We start from the raw sequence: 26,514 nt of genomic DNA on the forward strand, positions 1-26,514 counted from the left end.
GTGTACCATAATGCGTTTCAGCGCCATTTGGAATAAGGGACTCAATGAACGAGGCAAGACGTATTCCACAAGTCATGTCAAATGGTGACACTATATTCTTATCTGGAGAACATGCGTATTTCGCCGAACATAACTGATTAGAAATTACAGTAAAAACAGAAACGATTTAATGTAAATCAGTTTATATACATGTACATTCATAATACATTATTATATGCGTTTGTGTCAATTTCTAGGTACCAAGTATTAGCGATTTAGCTCCTTTAATTTTATTTTCTCATGTGAGCGACATTTAACAATTGATGTATTCATAAACTCTGTCTAAAAAAAGATGAATTTATCAGTAGTATTATTTATATTAGCATGATGTAGATATTTATTCATTCACAAATAATAATAAAAAAAAAAAATTGTTTACACCACAGCTCTCAACACAATATTTTTTTATCCTTTCTTTATATAAACGCATGATAGTGGAAAGTCTTCTATTATATAAACTAATATACTATCAGTTATTGTTAACAAAAGTCAGTTCCTCTTAAAGCAGCAGTAAGTCTATTGAAGCCAAAAAGATTTGTCCTCATTAATGAGCCTTTAACCATATACATACAATTCCTTATTAATTTATGTACATGTAACCTTGTTAGTGTTAAGCCAATCTAGATATATCTTGAGCTGGAACTTTCTGACAAGCTATTTGAGATTTTTTTTACAAATTTAAACAAAATCACTTGTGAATTCGGTATTTCCCCTTTAATGGCTTTAAATAATTTTTTCCCCCATCAAATTCCATCTAAACAATCAGGTGCTAAAATCTGATTTTAAATTAAACGAAAATATTTTGTTAATGAAAAAATAACTGAAAGTGCTAAGAAAATGAAAAGCAAGCCATAACATGGATGTAACTATTCTTCAAAAAAATCAAATATGGAAAAAAACCTGGAGTCACAAAATTGTTTACAGTGCAGAAGAAATTAATTTGTTTTCCTTCCCAACTGATGTGTTAACTATAATATGCTCATACATTAAGTGTCATTCCACGAGAAAACCATGCAGGGGGTGATAAGGTGGGGGTCAGCCGATCGGATTCATATTCACAGGGATTAATCAGTCCGACTAGACTACTCGTTGACCAAAAGGGCCGATCTCAAAAATTAACCATTCGGGAGGTATGGCCCTATAACGATTTTCAGCCTATTTTCACTGATTTTGAGTCAAAATTTAGGCATATTTAGAGTCATTTTTCCAGGCCAAAATAGGGACTGCGTGATATACTGATGGTAGGTGATGATAGTATATGTCTTCGACTATTCAAGCATCATGACCAATTTATGTTGCTCCATGTCTCTGAGACATAGTATGGAAACCACTGATAGGTGTCGCCCATCACCTTGAAAGTACCCTATCTTTGAAATTAAATATAGCCGATGGTACGGGTATGGGCAAGATGGGTAAACGGTAATTATGTAGAGGGGTACTAGTGCTACCAAAATCAACAATAAAATTTTTGCCCACTTTTGTCCCATTATCAGAAATAATTTTTAAAGTTACCCCTTTTTCGAAATTTTGACCGATAGTGAATTGGTTGTTCACTATATATGCGCATAGTTTAATCGCCATATCGACCATAAATTTGCTCGAATCTGCTCGAATGAACTAGAAATGTTTGATAGAATGACTCCTGTATCAGGGGGAACTGTCAATTTTTTTTTCCGATATCACTCATTCACTGTTTCTGAAATTTTCGCATATTGACTATAAATCTTCATGATACGATTTCATAGGTTTGGTGACCAAAAGTACCTTTATGCATTATCGAAAATTATTTTGATGGATACCCCCTATCTCTACCTAGTCCTAAAGCGGCGGAAGCTTTATAATGATCAGACCAATAGACGAAATTTTATCAAAAAAATTAAGTAAGTGAATCAGTAATTATACACGAACGTAACAATTAAGTAAGTGAATCAGTAATTATACACGAACGTAACAATTTACAGTATTGTTTATAGATGGATTGATCATTGGTCATGATGCTTGAATAGTCGAAGACATATACTATCATCACCTACCATCAGTATGGAAAAATGACTCTAAATATGCTTAAATTTTGACTCAAAATCGGTGAAAATAGGCTGAAAATCGTTATAGGGCCATATCTCCCGAACAGTTAATTTTTGAGATCGGCCCTTTTGGTCAACGAGTAGTCTAGTCGGACTGATTAATCCCTGTGAATATGAATCCGATCGGCTGACCCCCACCTTATCACTTTTGCAGGATTTTGCATGGTTTTCTCGTGGAGTGACACTTAAGTGATAATAAGTCTATGCAAACCTAAATAATTTGTTATCAGCTTTTCATCATTCCAATTGTAGAGTATGCATATTAATTTAGAAAATATAGCAATTTTTAGCTCTTGCTCCTACAATCTTCATGAATAATGTCTGATTAATTGTCTATATGACATAACTTACTGTGAACAATTTAAAAAAAGAGAGTATTCATATGTTGTATTTGTAAGATTCAATAAGCCTGTAGATGACTATTATATAACATGTATGTATCAACTTCATTTAAAGACTGGATGTGGTTGATTTTTATAAATTAATAACAAAATTTCTACTTTAAATGCATCATCTATTTCACTCTCTCTTTAATAAAACTAGGTAACCAGGCTTCATTCACTGTTAATTTCTAAAATATAAATCAATTGGAGAATATTTCTACAAAGGCGTCAACTATTTTGTTCTCTTCATTCAAATAAGGAAACCCAGACTCTTTCATTGTTAATTTCCAAAATGCTAAAACAATATGAGAATATTTCTACTAAGGCATCAACTATTTCATGCTTTTCATTACAATAAGTAAGAGGGGGCTAATTCATTGTTAATTTCTAAAATAATAAACCAATATGAGAATATTTCTACAAAGGCATCAATTATTTTGTTCTCTTCATTACAATAAGTAAGAGGGGGCTCATTCACTGTTAATTTCTAAAATAACACTTCCAGCATGTGACATTAATGCATATCAGTTATTTGTGAGTATGAAATATGCCTGGCAATAGGTTCTGCTTGATTGAGTGTAAGTTGGAGATTAAATTACATCTTTTACTGGAGTTAAAGACCTACTACTGCTGGTTACTGGGTACAAACTAATCACATTAAACACACTCCCACTTTATTATTATTATTTAAAACAACATTTAAACTTCATGCACTGACATTAGATCTGATTCTATCTTAAATATATAAACAAACATATTGTTTTATTATTTCATATGCCCACTTTAAGTTTCGAAATAAAGATAAAGGGTGTTGGATTTTAGTTTAATAATAGATATAATCCATCAATCTTTATATGTTCCAACCAAATAAATACATGAAGATAGAGAAGTTGACTAATTTGATTATCAAACTTCCCACTTTAAAATGCTATTGCATTTCTAATGATTTTAAATTTATCCTGATATTACATGTATATATGTCTTTGTAGCTTAGGAGGGACCTATGGAAGATTAGGTTTTTTTGGGTTTTTTTGCAACCTAAATACGTTGCCTCATTAAATAAAGTTTTTATTATTATTATTATTCAACACTATTGTTTCTTGAGCTTTGAAATAAAGATAAAGGGTCTTGGATTTTAGTTTAATAACAGATATATTCCATTAATATGTTCCAACCATATAAATATATGAAGATAAAGAGGTTGACTAATTTGATTTAAATTTATCTATTCATTACTATTGTTTCTTGAGTTTGGGGACTCCCCAATATAAAGACTAATATTCTTTTAAAATAAAAAAGTTCCATAATTCGGCATAAGTAATCTTGCTAGCCTAAGGTTTTATTTAACATTTACCCACCCAGTTTAAATGAGAACAATGTATTCTGACATACTGTGCATTTAATAAAACAAGTACTTCAGTCAATGGAAGCCACAGTGACTCAATGTGTAAGGCACTGGAAAGCTAAAGAGTCAGTCTCAGCTTGGTGTTGGCTGAGATTTAAACAAGTTCCTCTAGAGTTTCCTATGTGGTTTAACCATGTCAACGATGCAGGATGGAGAGTCTGGCAAAAACAGTATATAGTCGTTCAGATGGGACAAGAAACTGAGGTCCTGTGCTAGCTTACACAATAACATGCAGCTAGGAATTCAAAATAACAATGAGTATGCTGTAGCGCCGCTATCTGGGCAAAAATTCCCTCCTAGTACAATACATGGTGTATGCCCATCTCCATTAACCCTGTTGTTGTAGAACAGTAGGACATTAAACCCCAGTTTTTGTAGACAACTTCAGTTTTTGTAGACAGACATACAGCTATACCATATATCTACTACTACATGTACATGTACATACTACTAGTAGTCAATTATAGAACATAGTTAAAGAAAGACATCTGGTTGTGTTTCTTAACAGGCTGACTAGTCTACAGGTTCACCTCACTTGGCTGCCATCCAATCTACCCAACTCAATCAACTTTAACATCATGTTCTACTATGCTGTATGAAGACTGACTATGTGCCATCTTTTTATAACACCAACTGCTAGTCAGCCATACAAATTATCTTTAAGAATCTGTTTACAACCTGAGAAGCAATCACATTAAATCTTTCTACTTGTCTTATGTTCATTTCCCATAAAACATACAGGAAGGAGTACAAACTTCCACTTACCGAAATTAAGGCTTTAATAAATAATAACCACTTAATATAATTTATTTAGAAACCAATATCACTCATCAAATACAAAGAGACTGATGAAAAGGCTATTCATAAAATATAGGGTGGTTGGGTGGTTTAATGTGCTTAATTTTGCCAATGAGATTTACAAACCAGCGGCTGCCAGGCAGGATACGCCCACATTTTGCAAGAGATGGATAGAGAACAAGCTAAAAACAAAAATGATTTTTTGTACAATCAGGGGCCATAATCCAGAAAGTTATGGTCTGAAATGTGCAAATACTGTATCAAAAGGGACTGAGATTTTTGGAGAGAGAGAGAGAGAGAAATGGGGTTTAACGTCCACCCGACACAAACTAGGTCATTTCAGGACTAAAATATTGTTCAATTTTATTTCAATAATTCGCTTGCGCGTAGGGGTATTTAGCAGTGGGAGGAAACCGGAGGACCCAGAGAAAACCCATGAGGTTGGACAGGCGACCCTGCGCCTTGTCACGTACAACCAGGGATTCAAAACCACGCCAGTCGACTCAATGAAAGACTTTATGATACAGCGCGCGCATGCTAATCATTCAGCCATCCAACCCCCCCCCCCCGCCCACCCCCCCCACCCCCCGAGATTTTTGGAATATAAAGATATGTGCAATAAAATTGGTACTTAGAGAGGAGTACATAGGGGTACACTTCTTTTAACTGGGGATAACTTTCAAATAACAAACCAAAACTGAACTGACATAAATAAATTATAAATAAGACAAACACTTTAAAATAGGAAAATTGACTTTCATTCAATCTAGATGACACCAAGACAGACAAAAGATCTTGAAAAAAAATGTTTGTCTGCTATAAACTTTTAAAATATATGACATTGTTTTTCAAATAAAGAAAAACTTGAAAACTGCAGTCTTAAATCCTTCTCTAGATAAAAATAAAATATATTGTGACGAAAAAGACTTGGAGAGTATTATCTATGCAGTGTGTCATTGGTTAGAGACTTAGAACTTGTAACAATTAAACAAGTTCAGTTTTGTCGAATTGGTTTAGAGATCAATTTTATTTGTTCACGTTCACACAAGGTAATCCTGGCCTTTACAATATTTGCTCTGTTTTAGAGATAATTTACTTGGGGTTAAAGGTTATTCCAGGTAGGTGATATTACACCTGACTGACGAGATTTAAACGTTGTAAGGTTAGTGTCTAGAGTAGTCTTACATTGAATTCAACCAAAAAACAAATGTCTACCCATCTTATAAATATCCATGGATAATGGATAAACCACTGTCTGAATCAATTCAAATCATTTTGTTTCTCAACTAAAGGGTAGCCATCGCCAAATGGATTATCAAAATCGATTTCAATGACAAGATTTGAACGTTACAAGGTTAGATAAGTCCCACACTGAATTCACAAACAAAACATGTCGACCCACCTCATAGATATCCTATGGATAAACTAAATATTAATATTCTCTAACTTTTTGATTATCAAATCATCATTAGCCCGCTTGTTACCCGGGTTGGTCCATGCAGAACATTAAACCAGATTTCACCTAAATTCATTTTTTTTTTTGACCTGCAACTGGTCGCTAACCGCTACTCATCTTTTCTTGTTCTTCTTCGGGTGACACTCTTCGAAAAAGCCTAAGGCTCTGTCAATTCAGGTCTGATCAACATGAAAATTAGCATGCTTCTTCTTTGAACGCTTCTGCATCGATATGAATCATATTTTTGAATTTCATACAACAACATGGTCAGTTCCTGATCCATAGTATGATCGTACCTGTTTATCTACTGGACTGCCAAATGGTTTTATTAAAATGGCAATGAAACAGTGTATTAAACATACATGTACATTATGCTAGAGCTAAATCTGCCTATTGCAAGTCTTTCTTTAGGCCTGAAATGTTATATAAACTATTAATTAGACATTTATTAACAAAACAAGACCATAATTAACTCCCGATGGCATCGAATACTCAAGATTTTAACTAAATTAGAACAATTCGCCATTTAAAAATTTAATCTAAAAATGGGAAAGCGAGCCTAAGTCTCGAATATACCAGTGCCCTAATTACCACAATGCACACATCTTGTCAAAACTAGAAACAGTGATAACTTGGCTTAGAATGAAGTAATTTGAATGAAATTTTCAATATTTTCATTCCCATTATCTATTTTTGAGCTATTATAACAAGAATGGTCAGCTCTTTATCTAAATCTTACATAATGTATCTTTAAAAGAAATTTTAATGATTTTAAGATGAATTGTCAATCCAAATCAAATTTATAATAGCACACATTCAGTCTTCAAAAGTCAAGGTAAGAATAATAAATCATTAAGACCTGATGAGTATCAGCTCAACATTAAAGTGCTACCAAAGACCAACTTTAACCATAATAATACACAAATGAGTTGAGAAGGTTACACCAATTAGGCCATAGCAATTTGAATTTCTGTTTTTCGGGAACACCTATTAAAAATTCTGCCTCCAATTTGTTTAGAAAAAAAACTGATTTAAAAACAAAAAGTACTTGGTTGAGCTGTTCAAAAGATTTTAGTTCCAAATATTTAAGTTTTAAAATATCACAGACAAGAATTAAATGGGTTATTTATTGACCAAGACCCAGAAGAACTTAATAATGAATTGGTTTGGCCATATCGATACACTAGGCCTTAATCAGATTGACAGCAGGCCTTCACGTAAAAGGAGTGTGATTGCTCTCCTGGAGGCGCATGGATGACTCAGATTGACAGCAGGCCTGGACGCAAAAGGAGCGTGATCGCTCTCCTAGTTGAGATGCTCTTTTTATTGCTCGTCTCAATAGTCTAAATTGACTCTCCTCAATAAAAATAGTCAGAGAAAAATATACCGGTAATGAATACTGTCAATCTCGACATTTTTTACTTCAAGACTGATTACTTCCGTTTGATGCGAGTACCATGTACCAATCTGCATACCAAAAATTTGGGTTTCCCCGTCTCTCTCGCTGTTTATTGTTTACTAGTCTTACGTTCGACATATGAAATAGACAGAGGTTGTAGCTGGGTCTGGTTAAGTTAGTCTATACTGTGGTTGTTCATTATATAACAACAGGAGAGTTTATAGGATCATTTGACAAAAATAGCCAATCAGATCGACCCAACTTTAACGACTGTCGCCTTGGCAACATTGATTTCCTTTTTCGTAAAAAATTGTACGGTTGCATTTTGTATATTATACTAAGCTTCGTAACTGTTTTAGTATGTCTGCCACTGCTGAAAGTGCTACAACATGCCCCAAATCTCGTTCTCGTTTAGGGTTCATTTTAACACATAATAATAAATAATACTGTTATCTTTTCATTGACTCTACAATAAACCAGATATTTAAGGGTAAAATGCAAAAACGCTCTCCTCAAAGAGATTCAGGTGAGTGATTTTCCCTTTTTCCAATTTCTGGAAGCATTTTTTTTTTACTCTCAAGGAATTTATTCACGCGAAGGCCTGTGAGAGATCTCTGGCGAGAATCGGATTCGATCGTAAATGAATGAAAAAAGTCAAACACCCATCAAATAACATCATCCCTTTAAACTGAATGTGTCAATTGCACCAATCCAAATTCAGTAGAAATAAATCAGTTCTCTATATTCCTTGGGAAATGTTGTATAGGAAAAAACAGTCTGATCTAAAGACTAGTTTGTGTCGAGTATATTAAACCCAATTTCTCTATTTCTTTGTGTACATAATCCATAGCACGTGAAGCAAGGTTTTGTGTTAATAATTAGATAAGGTCTGATCTAAAGATCTGGTTTGGGTTGAGTGGACATTAAACCCCATTTCTCTATCTCAATGCCATGCAGTGAAGTAACATTTTGTGTTAATTACAACATGTAATATGTATGTAATGTTATATTGTCTGATTTGAGGTATATTTACATGTAAGTATAATATACACATATACTTTTTAATAAGAAAAGTAGCAGGTGCTTTAATATATGTGTATATCTTATTACATATGATAACAATATACCAGTCTATATACCATATCTATATATATCTTAAAACACAATACAACCATCTTCAAAATAACAAGTGCCCTTTAACCCATGTATATCTAGTTACCGGCAGGTTGAATGCCTCCCAACATGTATAAATGTCTATAAATATACATTGCTATTACAATAAGTAAAACACCTGTTTTCTTATGTCAATGCTGTACATTTGTTATATATTTAGTAAACTGTTTGTTAAAGTTTACTCAGACAGACAGCAACAAGACAACAGGTAGCTTCTAACATCAAGTTGTACAGTTCTTTAAAACATCTGTATACTATGTGTACTATGTATGTGTGTTGTGGTGCTGCTTTGGCAAAATTCTATCATTGCACATCTAATAAATATTAAACAGAAAAAAATCAATCCGTTACATAACTGACCACAATACTTTTTCTGAAGACTACTGCAAGAAAGACTTAAAGTACAAGTCTATCATATTACTATAAGGGCATCTTGCCTTTCCTATATCGGCAGTCGGCACCATGATATATATAGACTAGTATACCACGATGACCTGTTTATATTCTAATCGTCTGTATATTATATATTTCAGGTTCTGTTTGATTTACAACGTACCAACAAAAAAATCAGCACTCAAATTGATTTAAAGGAGCTAAATCGCTAATATTTGGGACCTAGAAATTGACACAAATTGGTCGCAACGTATTCAATAATGTAATATGAATGTATATAAACTGATTTACATTCAATCGTTTCTGTTTTACTGTAATTTCTAATCAGTTATGTTCGACAAAATACACCAGACATCTCAATAGAATGGCAATCTCTAGCGTCTGTTTATTCCAGTCTGCACCGATAGTATTTATTACGCACGCTCTCCAGATAAGAATATAGTTTCACCATTTGACATGACTTGTGGAATATGTCTAGCCTTGTTCATTGAGTCCCTTGTTACAAATGGCGCTAAAACGCTTAACGATACACGATTCGTGTATCAATGGTAAAATGTTTATTTTGTCTTAAATATTGGATATCAGATGCCCATCTTTTTCCAGTAAAATCACAACATCCATGTTGATTTAAGTTACTGAATAATTCGTGTTTTGAATGTGGAAGACTGTGGATGATATTGAGTTAGAGACTTAGCTACTTTAAGGTAGCTTAAACTACAGATACAATTCTATTTATAAATTAATAAAAATCCATAAACGATATCCAATATGGATAAGTGTATAGTACATAAAAATAGAATACTTATATTTGTTGCTGTGCAACCAACAAAAAATAAGTTTTCTCTAATATTTCTATAAAAAAATAAACATGTAAACAATTATCATAAAAAAACAATTCAAAATAAAAAATTGGTTTGTTAATTGCTTTTGATAGATAATCTTTATTAATTATTTTAAAAGAAATCATTTGTAGAGATATTGCTATAAATAAGGCAAATCATCTAAAAAATCAGCTTCAACATACCCTGCCTTGTACATGACACTTAGCTGTGACGATAAAAATGGCAACATTTTAAAGCTAGATTTCTGAGATCAAATGAATTTATGCTACAAATGTTTGGAATAATTTGATTTTTTGAACAAAGAAAAAATATATTATGAGTTATATGAAGTCAGAAGAGTCTCCACAGCCCTTTCAACATTGACCTGATGTCAAGACTGCAGGTTTAATAACATGAAAATATATACATCGAAATATATACATCAAAATGGTGTATATCACAATTTGACTTTCAGAAGACGAATTATGGCAGGTAATCCGTCTGCAGGTGTCAAATGATAACCACACTGGTTTGACAGCTTCCTGAATAAGGACATACTGCCAGAAGTACATGTAATATAGAAAACTATAGGAGAAACTAGTGCGGTCATGGTGCTTGTCTATGTGTTCAAGTAAGAAAAAAAAAACATTCTTTTGAGCAATCTTTTAAACATTATCAACAGAGAGAGATAGAGGGGGTTTAATGTCCACTGTTTTACTTCAATTATACGCATGCGTGTAGGGGTGTTTAGCAGTGGATGGAAACTGGAGAAAACCCACGAGCTTGGACAGGTAACCCACTTCTTGTCACGTTCAAGCAGGGAATCAAAACCATGCCACTTTACTCAATGACAGACCTTATGCTGCAAGCGCTCGCGTTGATCATTCAGTGACCCAACCTCCCATGTAGCAACAGTATATGAAATAAAATAGGTTTTACATCCTATCTTTCTGCACCAACTGGGTCAATGAAGACATGCATATGCCATCCAGTGTCCTATAAAGGAAATTTTGCCTGGATAGCGACGCTATGACCTACATGTACATTCAAGTTAAAACTATCAAGGGATATTTTCTGTGTGCACCAACAGTATATGATGCCAAATCTATTTTTTTTTTTGCATTTTCCTTTTAATTGATGCCAAGAATTTTGTTTTAGTCTGTGCTAATATTAACGAATAATACTTATATAATATACTGACACGATGCTATTTATAAACCACAACCTGCAGACAACCCAAGGTAGACAGACATGTGGCATAAAGACACTATTCATGACTAATGAGATGCACTCATATAACCTCATGTCATTTCCAAAAAGATATGACTAATACAACCACAAGCAATCTACAGAGGTGAGAGTTCACAGGATCGAAGTTCGTCAGATGACATTAAACAAAAAGTTCCTTTTTAAAAGTCAAAAAAGGTTAATTTTAGTCAATATTTCACCAGGTAAAGATGGCTGAGTCAATAAAGACGTCATTACAAGTGTTTAAAATAAACATGTATCTTATCATTACCTCAATAGCTAGTAACAGAAATACTCAGTACATTTATGCAGAGAAATTCATACTTGTACATTACATATCATATCCAACATAATATTAAAGGAGAGAGTGACAAATGGGGTTTAACGTCCACTCAACACAAACTAGGACATTTTTTTGACCAACATATGTTTAAAACAACCATGTATCTTATCATTACTTCAACTGGTAGTAAGAGAAATACCCTGCAGCATTTACATATTAGAACTATAATATTTCCCTATTTGTTCATAGACTGAGAAAACAATTACTTACTCCTTGTAAATAAACCTGTATTCAGCATAGCAGTGTACAGTAACATTTAAGATTAAACACACATATTGCAAGAGCTAAATCTGACTATTGCAGGTCTTTCGTTAGACTTGAAATGATATCTAACTTATTAATTAGACATTAATTAACTTATCCAGATCTTAATCAACTCTACTGGATTTGAATCCGATCTGCTGCTCAGGCTCATTGACGATTAAATCATAAATCCAAAAATTGATAACCGTACTGAATTTAGTAATGATGATCGGGGATAGACCTAAAATTCAAAATCTACTATCTTGGTTCAGAGTGGATCAATTTGACTGAAATTTTCAGTATATTCCCTTTACATTATCTATTTTTTTAACTATTATAGTGAGAACTGCCAGCTCTTTATCTAATCTCCCATAATTCCCCTTTTATTATGAAACACCAGATTTAGTAATTATGTTTGTTTACTACTGTTAACAATGATTAAACAGATGATGAGATGTGATCGTTACTCATTCGGCCACAACAAAAATAAAAACTCTTCTGCATCAGATTATTTTTTTTAAGAATTGTCTAAGAACCTGAATATTTTTTTCCATGGCTAAATATTTTTTTATTATTATGGTTTTGCTTCATCACACAGAATCTTTAAAATTCAATCTTACCAGAGTTATCTCCCCTGTATAAAAAAACTCATGCAAAATGTCTAAAATGACAATTTCGTGCAATAATATGATTTCTTCAACAGAGAGAAGCCCTGTCCTATTGTATAATAATCAAATATAGTACATCAAAGAAACAGAGCCCTGTAGGCGTTAAATGAAAGTTATGAAGTGTACAAATCTTGGAAATTCATAGATTTCTTCCATAGAGAGAAGTCCTATTGTACAACATTTAAATATAAGACAATTAAGAAACATAGTCTTACCTTTTGATCAAATGCTGTAGGTGTTAAATGAAAACTATGAAGTGGCACAAAATACTCCTCTAATAATCCCATCATAATCACTAAAAATACTCCATCATGAAACTACAAAATACAAAATCATATGTCAAGCTTGGTAAACATCATTCTTAATCATGCATTATGCAAGAATTAAATCTGCCTATTACAGGTTTTTTTTAGCCCTGAAATGTTATTTAAATTATTAATTAGACATTAATTAACTTGTCAAGACCATAATCAACTCTCGATGCCATTAGATGACTTTGATATTTAGTAGATTTGAACATGTTTTGCGGAGGATGAAAAAACGTAAAAATGGACATCAAGACTTTGTTTATTATCATACATGTAACAACCCTAGTAATGACAATCAGAACTAGACTAATCACTGATAGCTTGGCTCAGAGTGAAGAAATTTGACTGAAATTTTCACCATATTCTCTTTTCATTATCTATTTTTTAACTACATGTATTATAGCGAGAACTGTTAGCTTCTTATTTAATCTTACCTAATGCCGCATTAATATATGTGGAAAGCTAAGCCTGGCTTAACTGATTGTTTTTACCTATTAGTTTATTTCACCTTCTCTGGGGATTACTCAACGAAACAAACAACATAATCAAATATCTGGCCTATAAATGTAATAAATTTCTATTTCTATAGCGCCAAGACTCCATAAAAATTGTGCTTGTAGCTCTTGACATGTTTGAAACAAATGTTTTCAAAAGTTTCTTGAATGATGATAAGGAGGTAATTGTTTTTATATATAAGTATGTGTTATAGTTTAATGCTCTATCCAGTCACTAAATGCCTTTAAAGGATCACATCACATCTGTTTTCAAGATTGACAGGAGCACATGTCACAGACTTTATCAGCCACCAATTATCACAAAATGCATGTTATAATATATAAGTCGTGTATGTTCAGGTTTATAAATAGTGACAGGTGTTAAATAAACCAACTTCCTATATTTAATGAACACTTACCTGGGTATCTAAATCAGAAACTTCTAAATTCACTTTAACAAGCTGTTTGTTCACAAATGTTACTAAAGTCTAGAAAAAATAAAATAAAAATCAAATACAATTTTAAGATTTGTTATCTAAGAATGTAAGACAGAAAGCAAATTCTTAAGGGATCCAGGTGCAAGCTAACAGCTTAATGCTAATTCAAGTTTAAATTAAATATCTTTGAAGGGCATTTAGTGAAAGCGATATATAATAACAGACAGCATTATGGACAACATTCACTAGGTTTATTAACTGCAACGTTTCAATGAGGTCACTCTCACCGTTATCAAGCAGTGATTGAAATGTTGCAGTTAATAAAACTTGTGAATGTTATCCATAAAGCAGTCTGTTATTATTTACATTAAATGATTGTTTTTACCTTTTTGACGACATTAAGCTTGTCTGGAGCATGATCAAATAGAGTATCAAATGCATCACGTTCTGTAATAAACAATAAACCAATCAATGGAATCAGGTTTGACAAGTAAATTAACAGATTCTATTTTCTGAGTATTACTCAATAAAAATAGATCTCTTTATCACAATGTATGTAAGTTTAAAATTAATAAATAAACAATAGATTAAATCCTGATATTAGGGAATACCAGGACAAGTGTATGATCGAAAATATTCCACTTGACTCAACAACAAACCCAACCCCAGATGTAATATTGATGTTATTGTCTAATTATTAGAGTTTAAACAAAGTTAAATAAGGTACACATACCAAATCTGGCCCCAATATCACTGAAAACAAGAAAACAAGAAAGTTAAAACTGATTTCATTAAAGTTTTACAAAAATAAGATGAAAGACGAAGGAAGATAACTCAAATTTATACACCACATCTGCCTTGTATTCTACTATGAATAAAATCATTGAAGTTTTCTTACTATTGCTTAATTCTTTATCAAGACTATCAAAATCATTCATTTTGTTATAATATCAAATATTACAAACATCTAAGTATGACTAATCAATTGGGTAAAATACATTTTGACAAGTATGGATGAAGCAATCCTAAACCCAGGAAATTCTCTTCTAAAGACAATAACTTTACATGTTTAGTCCATCATCTTATTATTTCTATATTGATCTTATATGTTTCTAAATTCTTCATACAATTTGAAGTGGATAAAAACAATAAAAATAAACTTACTCATTACAACCAGTAATTTCTTCAGCAACTTTTCTAGTTTGTAACAAACTGTCTGTTTTCTAAATACAAAATACACAAATATCATTCCGAGAGAGAGAGAGAGAGAGAGAGAGAGAGAAATGGGGTTTAATGTCCACTTGAAACAGAGCAGGTCACTCTGAGACTAACATATGGTTCAATTTTATTTCAATAATTTGCTTACGTGTTGGGATATTTAGCAGTGAGAGGAAATCGCAGTACCAGGAGAAAACCCAAGTACAAGCAAGGAATTGAAACCATGCCACTTGACTCAATGACATACCTTATTATTTAAAGGGCATGTGTTAAACCACAGATTAAAAAGAGGTGCATTAACCATTTGTACCAAACACTAACAAGTGGTGCTGTTTTGTTTATATCATTAACAGAGGATGCTAAATTTTGAGAAATTTTGAATTCATTATATCTTTGTAAATAATGAATGGAATTGAACCATTTTTGACAAATATTCTCTTGAATGACCCAACTTTCACAATATTGTATTTTGCAATGTATTCAAAATTTCATTCCATCTAAATGACTAAGCAGACCCTCCATCCTGCACCACTGACAAGGGGAAACCATGTCGGAAAATTGCAATGAACTTCCTTGCCCAATGCAGGGATCGAATACGCGACATCCAGGCTAGCGTCTTACCCACTTAGCTGCTGTGGCTCCCCTCAAATGACAATCGGCTGATTTAAATGACCATTCTACAATATTTCTAAGTAAGTTTTACCTGAACTACAACCAGAATAACTTGAACATTTTCTGGTAATCTGATTGGTGCACGGAAATGTCTGGCAAGAGCTACTAGTAGATGCAGAATAGCTACTAAATTCTTGGAATGGATACCTGTTAAAATAAAATAAAAAAATACCAACTTATACACCAATAAAAAAAAGAGAGACAGTGAATTTGCTTGCACATTAGGGGTCTACAGAACTGAGAGGAGACTAGACGACCCAGAGAAACCCCACAAATTGAGTCATAATGTAACTTTTTAAAAAATTTACTGTGAACATCTTCTGTAATTTTTTAAAATAGTTACCTACAACTGCTGAATATAAACAAGCTTGCTAATATCATTAACCGTTTTTTTTAAAACACCATCATCACAACAGTTCCTCTAATTGCGATTTGTAATCCACGTGGAAGAGACAGTAATAACAATATGAGTAGCATGACTTCAGTTTCTTTATAGCGCTACCAGAATGAACTATAACTATCGTTTAAAATGGAAGTGAGAGAGAGAGAGATGGGGTTTAACGTCCAGTCGACACAAACCAGGTCATTTCGGGACTAACATATGGTACAATTTTATTTCAAAAATTCGCTTGCATGTAGGGGTCTTTAGCAGTGGGAGAAAACCGGAGGACCCGGAGAAAACCCATGAGGTTGGACAGACGACCCTACTCCTTGTCACGTACAACCAGGGAAACGAAACCACTCCAGTTGACTTTATGACAGGCCTTAGGATACCGCGTGCACGTGCTAACCATTCGACCATCCACCCCCCCTCCCCCCTCCCCCCTAAAATGGAAGTACAGAACCAATCAAAACTAGGTTATACACAGACTTATCCCATTTTTCTTCCTGCTTTGTCTGATCTCACCATCTAGAGATCCTTTAATTTTAACCAGTAGAATGATTTGAACCTTGCTTACATGTCTGATCTCACCATCACAGATCCTTTAATTTTAACCAGTAGAATGATTTGAACCTTGCTTACATGTACTTGTACTTTCATTGACAACATTTTTTTACAAGTAATTTCAGATATTACAATAATATAATCACACTCACTGTCGACACTCCATTTTTGTTGATTCCATCCTCCACCTACATTTAAAATACGATTGATATAATCCAATACAACTCTCAATTTCTGTTTCTGTCCAATCTCAGACTGGGATACTTCTGGTGTTCCAACTTTAATTCCCTGTAGTTTCTCTGTAAAATACACAAACATAATCGTCAGGTACTGATACTTCTAATGTTATATAAATTATTATTTAGACATTAACTTACATTACAAGCCGATAATCAACTCTCTAGACCATCGGATGGCTTAGATATTGACTGCATTAGGCAATGACAGACAATACCTGTGTTAAACAGCAATACAGCATGACATCACTCATGATAAAAGGACTGACAATACAGATTTCTTTATTATTGTGACAATGGTAAGAATTGGATAATCGAGAATACAAACTGTGGGCAGAGTTTCCACTTATCAATGATCAGCTATATATGGCTATTTCTTGTCAAAACCTCAAACATTCACTCCTTCTCTCAGAATAAAGTAACTTGACTGAAACTTTCAATATATTATTTTTTATTAACAATTATTGAACTATAACTAGAATGGCCATCTTTAATCTAAATCTTACATAATGTATCTTTAAATGGGCATTATGTTTCCTTTAAGATATTGAAACAACACAATGGTCCGTCTGTTAATTAGATTGTAGCAGCAAAAAAAAAGAACAAAAACGTGGTCACATAGAGTGCATCCTCAGTATCCCCAGTGGTCTCATTCCGTTCATCCATGGCGGAAACATGTATTCAAATTATCTGCCCTTGATGATTGTGCTATTTTTATAGCTTGATAGCATAATGACTTGCCACTGCCTGTTTTGACTGACATAAAAACATCTTTCCCATCAAAATGATATTTTACGATATCTTTTTGTGTGCTTGTCACTTCTTTTATATTAAATTTCATGCAAACTTTCTTATAATCCAGTGAATGTAAACAATGAGGCTAAGACTGGTTTGTAAACTGTTTATTGATTGGTTCATAGAATCAAGCTACAATCAAGGGAAGACAATTTGAATACAGGAATACCCATGGATGTACCCAGGATACAGTGCATGGAGTGTGGTTTAAATTACCTATTAATTTCTGTAGAATTTGTCCATCAAATAAATCCTCTTCGATATCTTTTACCAAAATTCTCTGATCAGCCATTTCATCATTAATCCAATCAAGTAAAATCTATAAAAAAATTATAACAAAACTGTTGCTTAAATGGTATTTAGTAAGTGACAAGGATATATTATAGCGACATTTCAACTAGGCTTCTCTAGTCTTCATCAGGCAATGACGCCTAGTAATTGTTATTTAATTAATATACTTATTTTTATTTATTTAATAATAATGTTTATTTAGAGAGATATGAAAATGATTTCTACCCACAGACATTTAACATATTTAAGAAGTGGGAGCCCAAGTGGCTTATTGATTATGGTACTGGCTCGCTAACTGGCTCTGGATTTTTTGGTGTGGTTACTCCTTGTCTGTGGTGTAGAATGCAGGAACACTGTCTAGCTATTCGTTTCTCATCGATTTGTTAGTGTTTAGAAATGAATGAGATTTTTTTCTCAAAAAAAATGTTATTCCCACACAACATTTCTTAGCTGTAGCATGAATTGTATTGGGCATAAACACGATACCTGTGTGTTGTGTTAATAAATAAATAAAAACAGTTACTGAGAGACCTTATCATATACCAATATCTATTATACTCGCTTTAAAGGGCATTTAGTCAAAGCAATATATAATAACAGACAGTTTATGGATAACATTCATTAACTGTAATGTTTCAATGAGGTTACATGATAACGGTGTGTATACCCTCACTGAAATGTTGAAGTTAATAAGCCTAGTGAATGTTATTCATAAAGCTGTCTGTTATTCTATTATACTCACTTTAATAAGTTCCTTTAACTTTGGATCTTCTCTAGATGCAGGATCAATAATAGATCTCTCTTCATTATCACCTGTAAAAATATAAATAATTATCATGTACCAATTCCGACAAGAGAAAGAGAGAAATGGGGTAAAAGCTGCTTGACTCCATGACCACTTGACCACCCAACATACCTTAACTATGGCAAACACAGTTGTACATAGATTTTACATCTATCAGTTAAACTTCAAACACAGAGAGAAATGGGGTTCTGCATACACTTGACACATTTCGGGACTAACTTGTGGTTCAATCATATTTCAGTGATTCGCTAGTGCATAGCGGTCTTTAACAGTGGAAGGACACAGAGAAAGTTTACAAGGTTGGACAAGTGACCCTACGAGTCCTTGCCACATACAAGCTGGGAATCAAAACCATGCCACTTGACTTAATGACAGACCTTATGATTTAAAGCTAGGGCATTAGACCACTCAGCCAGTTACCTCCCCCTCCCCCATTTCAAAACAAAGTTGTTTAACACAGGTCTGGAAATAATGACTTTAGTATCTGACAAAATGTTTGACACTACTGAAGTTGGACCTGGCATATTTAACAATGTGCCAAAATAGATAAATTGATGCCAAACAAAATGACAGGTACCAAAAAAAACACCCACTGAATTTGTATCTTATATTGCTTGGCTAGGTAGTATTCGATTTAATAAGTCATCAAACATTACTGTAAAAATAATTACAAAGGTGGAGTATGCATAAAAATGCTTTGGGTTAGAAGGGCTAAAACTTACTTGAATACAGGAAAGCTCAAATGAGGGTTATATAGTCAAACCACTCATACACAGCAAAATAATCAAAAGAATAGTGCCAGAAGAATGCCTTTTTGTTCATACATTGTATCATACATTGAACAACTACACCATAGCATTACCGAGTGACATCAATATAAAATATCACTACTGTTGTATTCGGACCATGAGTCTCGATTGGAACTCAAAGAGATACACATAGATTTAACCGTAAGTATTCTGCTGCATGTACGCATACACAATGCAGCCCTAAAATGGATTAAGCTTATTGATAAAAAGAAAGACTTACCAAGTACATAACCTTCAGGTCCTATATCAGGGTTTGTAGGACTAGTTGGTGATTCTATAGCATGTTTACCTTCTTCAACTAATTCACTAACTAAAATACATAAATAAAACAATAAGAGAGTGAGAAAGAAATGGAATTTAACGTCCTCTTGAAACAAACTAGATTATTTCTGGACTAACATAGTTTAATTTTATTTCTATAATGCGCTTGAGAGTACCAGAACCGTAGATTACATGGACTAAGAGTAAAAATGGTATTTTACTTTCATTTGTTTTCTGATTCAGAATTTGCGAGTGTGCAAGTTCAAGTTAGCAGACTATGCTCATAAAAATTAAATAATATTTTACTTTCACTTTCAAATTCAGTACTGTCAGTGTGCAAGTTCAATTCATCATACAATTACAATGCTCACTTGCTCAATGCAGTGAGACGATCAATCCTGCAGGCTCAATACACACCGGTTATTATGAAGCGAATGAACTGTATCATGTAGCTGTAAGTAGAAATACTCCTTCTAGGCCTGAATATTATCATTTGATTGACACACATTGCTAGTGACAGCAACCGCCCAAAATAATAATAACAAAAATAGTGGCTGCCTATTTTAGTAACTACTTCTCTATTAGGCCTAGTCCTACATTAGAATAGCAAGGATCAAATGGATCCATTAACAATCGCAACATAAGCATTAACTTGCAAAAAATCTGATTAGCCTGTCCGATTTAAATTTATAAAAGTATGTTGAATCTGACAGGAATGTTGCATCTGGATGATCTCCATAAAAGGAAGTAAGGAATTTGGAGGTTTGGTAAAGCTAAAAGCTAGCCTATCGATGTAAACATTTATATTATATCTTACTAAAACTTTATTGAACCATAACAAAAAATTGCACAGGGGTTCTACAAACCTTCCTTTATTTTCTTCTTGCGTCCAAGTGTTCCAATTTTATCCAAGAACGACTCATCTTTCTTTTTTGGCGTAAGAGTAGCCGAAGTGTTAGGAGAAGCTGCCATATTGGATTCCTTAACTTCCGGAGAGTGTGAAGGTCGTTTGTTCATCGGCAATCCCACCATAGACTATGCCATAGAACTGTATCTACATGTATTATAATATACGATCTATGATCTCACAAAGGTCGAAGGGCAATTATACAATCAATGTATAGGAAAAGTGCGATATTTAATTGTCTATCTTTAATCAGATTCATCCATATTATTTTTTTCTGAATATAGATACATATTATCTCGGTTGAATACCTTGTAATTTCATATCGTGCCATAATATTTGTAGGATTTTTTTTGACAAAAGGCGGCCTAGCTCGGTCATACGTTTTTTTTTCGTAAAAACATCAAAATTCTCTTAGTGACATCTGCAAATAGCCGAAAGGTCGCTTTTACCAGGACTTTCAGTGTGTAAATTATTAACAAAATATTTGAGAATATGGAACATATAATAGCTTCGAGAAAAATTTTCCTACAATAATAGGCCTAATAATAGTAATAGTAATAATCTTATAAAAATATAAAATAGAACATTAGTTTGGTGGGGTATTTATATTTGTTTTCGCAAGAGGAAACCAATGGGTTGAATTTATAAATTTAAAAATAACTTCATGATAAAGTTTTTTTTTTTTGTTTTTTTTTCTATTTTAAAGAAAACAAAAATATTTATTGTGCATTTGGTGCAATATTTAAGGAAGAAACTTTAATGATTATTGCGTTATTTTGGATGTGACAAAAATAGAGATAGTAGGCCTAGAATTAGGTCACTTCGGCGACACACGGAATGTTCTTTTGTCGTGGATGCTTGTAATCCCGTGACTTTATCATGTCATTTTAAATACGGTATGCAAAGTGTTTATTTTCTAAATAAACTTGATTCTGGCTGTTGTAAATACCGAAATTTCAGTGTTGGATTTTTTTCTGTAGAAAACAACGGTAAAACCGATTTATAGGACGTGCATGGGAAATATGGAAAAAAGAAGTTCAAGGTCGGAGATTTTTTTCAATAAAATAAGATCGATCAAGTTTTTTCTATTTTAGCCACGTGATCTCCAGTCTACAACGAAAGTGTGGCCAAGTCAGAGTATACACACAGGGTATACCTAAGTGCACACCTAGGGTAAACTAAGTTCACCCCCAGGGTATACCTAACTGTACACCCAGGATATACCGAAATGCACAACCAAGCATAGGCGTACGAGCTGGGCCCCCCCATTTTGGGCACCAAATGCTGAGAAAATTTGGGCACACAATTGTATTTTGTAGAAGTTGTATAAAAAAGATATTGCGTTCTTGAATGTGTCCAATTTAACAGCGAATTTATTATTATTATGTAACATACTAAGAACCTAACTACATTTTTTGGGCACCAACCACCACCGCCCCCCCAGTCAAAAATTTCCCCGTACGCCCATGAACAAGGTATACCTAAGTGTACACCCAAATGTAAATGAAATGAAATGAATTGGGGTTATACCTTAGTTCACACCCAGAGTATACCTTGGTTCACACTAGAGTCACCTTAGTTCACACCCAGAGTATACCTAAATGCACACCCAAGGTACACCCAAGTGTAAATGAAATGAAATTAATTGGGGGTATACCTTAGTTCACACCTTAGTTCGCACTCAGGGTATACCCAAGTGTACGCCCAGGGTATACCAAAGTTCACACCCAGAGTATACCTAATATCACACCCATAGTATAACTACGTTCACACCCAGGGTATATCTAACTGTACACCCAGGGTATACCTAAATGCACACCAAAGGTATACCTAAGTATACACCCAATGAAATGAATTGGAGTTTAAAGTCCTACTGTTCTGCTCCCATACAGCACGTCATACAGTGTGCTGTGAAGGACATTTTGCCCGGACAGTGGCGCTACGGCGTGCGCGTATATCGAATTCCTACTAAGGGATCTTTTACATGCACGCCAATGTGTACACGGGACCTCGGTTTTCTGTCCCATTCAAATGACTATACGTTGTCCCTTGTCAGGCTCTCTGTCCAGCGCTACTAACAAGTTGAAATCACGCCGGAATATCCCGATGAACTTTCTTGGCCAACGCAAGGATCGAACACGTGATCTCCAATGTCTTACTCACTGAGCCTCCTTGGCTCCCTGTACCTAATCGTACAACCACGGTTACAGCTGAAAGATCAACGAATCACGATTCATGCATCTATTTTTACCTGCAGACCTACAGGTATACCCAAGTGTACACCCAGGGTATACCCATGTGTACACCCAGGGTATACCCAAGTGTAGCCCTAACTGTCACGTGTCACATTAAAAGAGATGAGTCACCAGTGATATATACAGCGATATCTTTGTTTTCATTTTAGATTTCAGCATGGAGAAAGAAGTAGACGAATGGGAAGAGAAATACGAGGCACTGAAAGAATTTGTGTTTGAGAAACTAGTCTCTTTTCAACAAAGATTAAATGTTGTTGAAAATGATTCAAAGGATTTCAGAGGCAAATTAAAAGAATTACAAGAAGGGTTTATTTCCATAAAGGAAGGAACGGACGAGACCAGAAGTTTGGAAAAAAACAACGTAAAAATGACGGAGAAGAAAAAAGAGGACATGCAGGGGTCAACTAACAGCAATCTACTTAAGATCAAAACTCCCCAGAAATCCTTAAATAAAACAGAAACAGCTTCCTGTCAGGTGGATAATTCAGATGATGAATAGATGCCGTCATCTCAATCTACTCCTATACCAGGGACTTCAGAAGGGAACCCGTTTTCTGTTACACCATCATCGTCGACAAAAAGGTTTACAATACCCAAATGTGTGAAAGATGTTTCTGATCTGGAACTGCGGAAAAAGCTAGAAGCGACAGAACATCAAGTGAAATATGTCAGACACCGTGAAAAGCTGAGTTATTGTCAACTGGTGTATATCTATTATTGGTTGGATAAAAATAATGAAAAAGTATCGGGTAAGTTAAAGTTTTTCATTTAATTGTGTATGTATACATATATCAAATTATATATATTGTAGTTGTTACTGTCGGGTAGAGGGATTGGGTAGCCGAATGGTCGTACATCATAAGGTCTGTCATTGAGTCAAGAGGCGTAGTTTCAACCCCACAATTGTACGTGACAAAGGGTAGTTTCTTCTGCCTGACCTCGTGGGTTTTCTCCGGGTCCCTTGCTATAGAAAGGCCGTGGGTGGACGTTAAACTAACTCTTGTTGTATCAAATCTTAGAGATCATAAGATCTGTCATTGGGTCAATTGGCGTGGTGTCGGTCCCACACTCTTGAACGGGACAATGGGCAGTTTCTTCTGCCTGACCTCGTGGATTTTCTCCCGGACCTCCCTCTTTCTTTCCATTGCTATAGAAAGGCCCTATGCACAAGCGATTCATTGAATAAAATTTAACCAAAAAAAGGTCACGAAATGACCTAGGTTGTCGTGGGTGGAGGTGGCCCCCAGCCCCTCCCCCTCCCCGACACCCCCTCATGGTAGATGTTTTCCGCACTTTCCTTTATTTAATTTTTCAGGACGAGCGGCGCAGACCCTAAGGCTCATCAGAAATGGGGAACGGGATATGATGTGGACGAAGGCATGGAAACCATCCGGAAGTAGATTAGACTTGTTTAATTATCTCCAGGAAATCCTAAAGAATATGGCAGAAAAGAGGCGTTTGGATAATGATAAAGAATCTCTGATTATGGGTGAAAGATAAATCAGCGACAGTAACAAATTCTTTGTAACTATTCCCATGCTTGTCTGGGTTTGAGCTTACCTTATTGTATTATCATAAAAGTTGGGTTAATGTCAAAAGAAGCGTTCTAGTCTATATATACAAGGATACCGTATACTTAGAATGCTGGATATTTTGCAGTTTTATTTTGATGTTATTTTGATGTTATTTTGATTCTTGGGTGGGTGGGGGATGATTTACTGGTGTCGGTGTGGGTGTTTCCGATTACCGAATTTGGTATTGTACTTTCTAATAGCTGTATTATTATCTGCTAGCATCCTATCAATACGTCATTACCGTGTAGGGCTTCTTTATTTTAAATAAAGCTTTCATTTTTCTATTTTCTAAGTCTTCCTTTTCTTAATTATACGTCAATATTTAATTGACATAGTCAGCAGGGCCATTGGCAAAATCTTCACATATCTATGCATATATTACCCAAGCCGCATATACTCTGTTATTTAGCTTTGAATGGGTAATCCCTAAGTCAAATCGGGTTAACGAAGGATGTTACCCGTAGCACACTTTATGTATTCCGATTCGTGTATACTGAACCGAAGTGTGCACCCGGGTTATACTGCAGTATGCATCCGAGTTATACCGAAGTGTGCATTGAGTTATACCGAAATGTGCACCCGGGTTATACAGAAGTGTACACCCAAGGTATACCTGTAGCCTTTGTATAGACCTGTTTGTCAGTGCACAGTTAAAATAAATGCGTGATTTCAGATTTCAACATGGAGGAGGAAGTAGACACTATCTATCATGCGCACAAGGTGTTGTGAAAGGGGGCACAACTCTGGAACAGAATGCTGCAAACACTTAATATAAAATAGGATAGCCCTATCACGTTCACAGGATATTTGGCAAAGTCGTGGAGGGTGGGGCTGCGGATGAAGCTGGGGTGGCGGTTTAATTCCGGAACACAACAGGATTCATCCTCTCATTGCACCAATGCTTCACATTGGGTTTGAAAAGAATCTGTTTCAAGCTATTGCGTTCAATAGGGCCAGCTCCGCAACACATGATCGTTTTTACCTGTAAAAAGTCAGTTTAAGTAAGCAGCTTCACGGATTGAAGTAAAGCATACCCTACCTTGTATAAACGTCGCTAGGTTAAAATAATTTTTTCCATACAAAAATGAAAATTATTATAAAAATTCGTTCCTGTTGATTCCAATATAAAACCGATATTTAGGATTTTTAATTTTCGTTGGTTTTCTGTTATGACTAAATATAACTTTTATTTTTTGTTTGTATTGAAAATGAATGAACTGTTGAAAATAGTCTTTGCTGTAATTGTACCCAGCATCGGCGAATTTTTGGGTGGATATATTTTCGGAAATGCGACTGAAAGTATTGAATAATATGAGGTAAGGTAACTGGTGTGAAGCATTGTGGACATGAGAGGACGAATTTATATTGTCTTGTTTTCTTTTTTCAAATCTGTTTTGTGGGAAGTTGTGACTGAACTACAATCGCGACCATTTTTGGGCAGGCTTGCGGAATGGGGCGCCGGTAAGATCAACATTATAGTGCATTCTAGCTCATTTTGAGGACAATTTTCTACAAAGAGGAACCATGCTGTGTTTAGCTGAATTCGCCGACCCCAAACCCTTTTCCTCATTTCGCATGCCCTATAATTCGGCCCTGTCGTGGTTTGCTGTGGATATATTGCAACACTGACATTTTTGTATTATTTTCAAGAACCTTTCTCAGTAATTAAGCTGGATATGGATATTACAAACCCCACGGAAAAAAATAAAAAGATTTTCCGACCGACCCTATTTTTTTTTTTGGAGGTGGGGGGGGGGGGGGGACAAGTGACCGTAAACCGTACAGGCCAAATGGTGACAATAAATAAAACAAAGTACAGTTTTCAATACGTAACGATTGATGCATATTGGTGTATGACGTATGTTCTGATTAGATTTAGCACAATTTTATAGTCCTGTATAGTCCAATCAATGATCGATATAGTCCCGTATAGTCCTATCAATGATCGATATACCTAGCGCCCATCTACAACAAATAATAGCTCTTGCTGTAATTTTCTGTTATTCAATTACAAAAACTCATGACACGGCTGCTGATATCTACCGAATGCGGT

At 34.5% G+C, this 26,514-nt stretch overlaps 1 protein-coding gene and 1 long non-coding RNA gene across 2 annotated transcripts in view; one reads left to right on the top strand and one right to left on the bottom strand.

Moving 5' to 3' along the window:
* Nucleotides 1–20,738, bottom strand: part of LOC126812460 (beta-parvin) — a 51,260-nt gene extending 30,522 nt beyond the window's left edge. The window contains exons 1-11 of the mRNA XM_050538857.2: nucleotides 20,592–20,738; nucleotides 19,685–19,774; nucleotides 18,593–18,663; nucleotides 17,776–17,878; nucleotides 16,681–16,827; nucleotides 15,614–15,729; nucleotides 14,857–14,915; nucleotides 14,426–14,445; nucleotides 14,078–14,139; nucleotides 13,675–13,743; nucleotides 12,669–12,770 (exon numbers count right to left, since the gene is read on the bottom strand). Of these exons, the coding sequence (XP_050394814.1) occupies nucleotides 12,669–12,770; nucleotides 13,675–13,743; nucleotides 14,078–14,139; nucleotides 14,426–14,445; nucleotides 14,857–14,915; nucleotides 15,614–15,729; nucleotides 16,681–16,827; nucleotides 17,776–17,878; nucleotides 18,593–18,663; nucleotides 19,685–19,774; nucleotides 20,592–20,697 (945 nt within the window). The 5' untranslated portion in view covers nucleotides 20,698–20,738. The remainder of the gene's footprint in view (nucleotides 1–12,668; nucleotides 12,771–13,674; nucleotides 13,744–14,077; nucleotides 14,140–14,425; nucleotides 14,446–14,856; nucleotides 14,916–15,613; nucleotides 15,730–16,680; nucleotides 16,828–17,775; nucleotides 17,879–18,592; nucleotides 18,664–19,684; nucleotides 19,775–20,591) is intronic.
* A 4-nt stretch (nucleotides 20,739–20,742) lies between these two features.
* On the top strand, nucleotides 20,743–24,706 carry LOC126812461 (uncharacterized). Its single transcript, XR_007675931.2, has 3 exons — nucleotides 20,743–20,854; nucleotides 23,037–23,636; nucleotides 24,203–24,706. It is a non-coding gene; the product is annotated as an uncharacterized LOC126812461 (long non-coding RNA).
* The last annotated feature ends 1,808 nt before the right edge of the window (nucleotides 24,707–26,514 follow it).

The sequence above is a fragment of the Patella vulgata genome, chromosome 2 (assembly GCF_932274485.2).
Source record: "Patella vulgata chromosome 2, xgPatVulg1.2, whole genome shotgun sequence".
Lineage (NCBI taxonomy): Eukaryota > Metazoa > Mollusca > Gastropoda > Patellidae > Patella > Patella vulgata.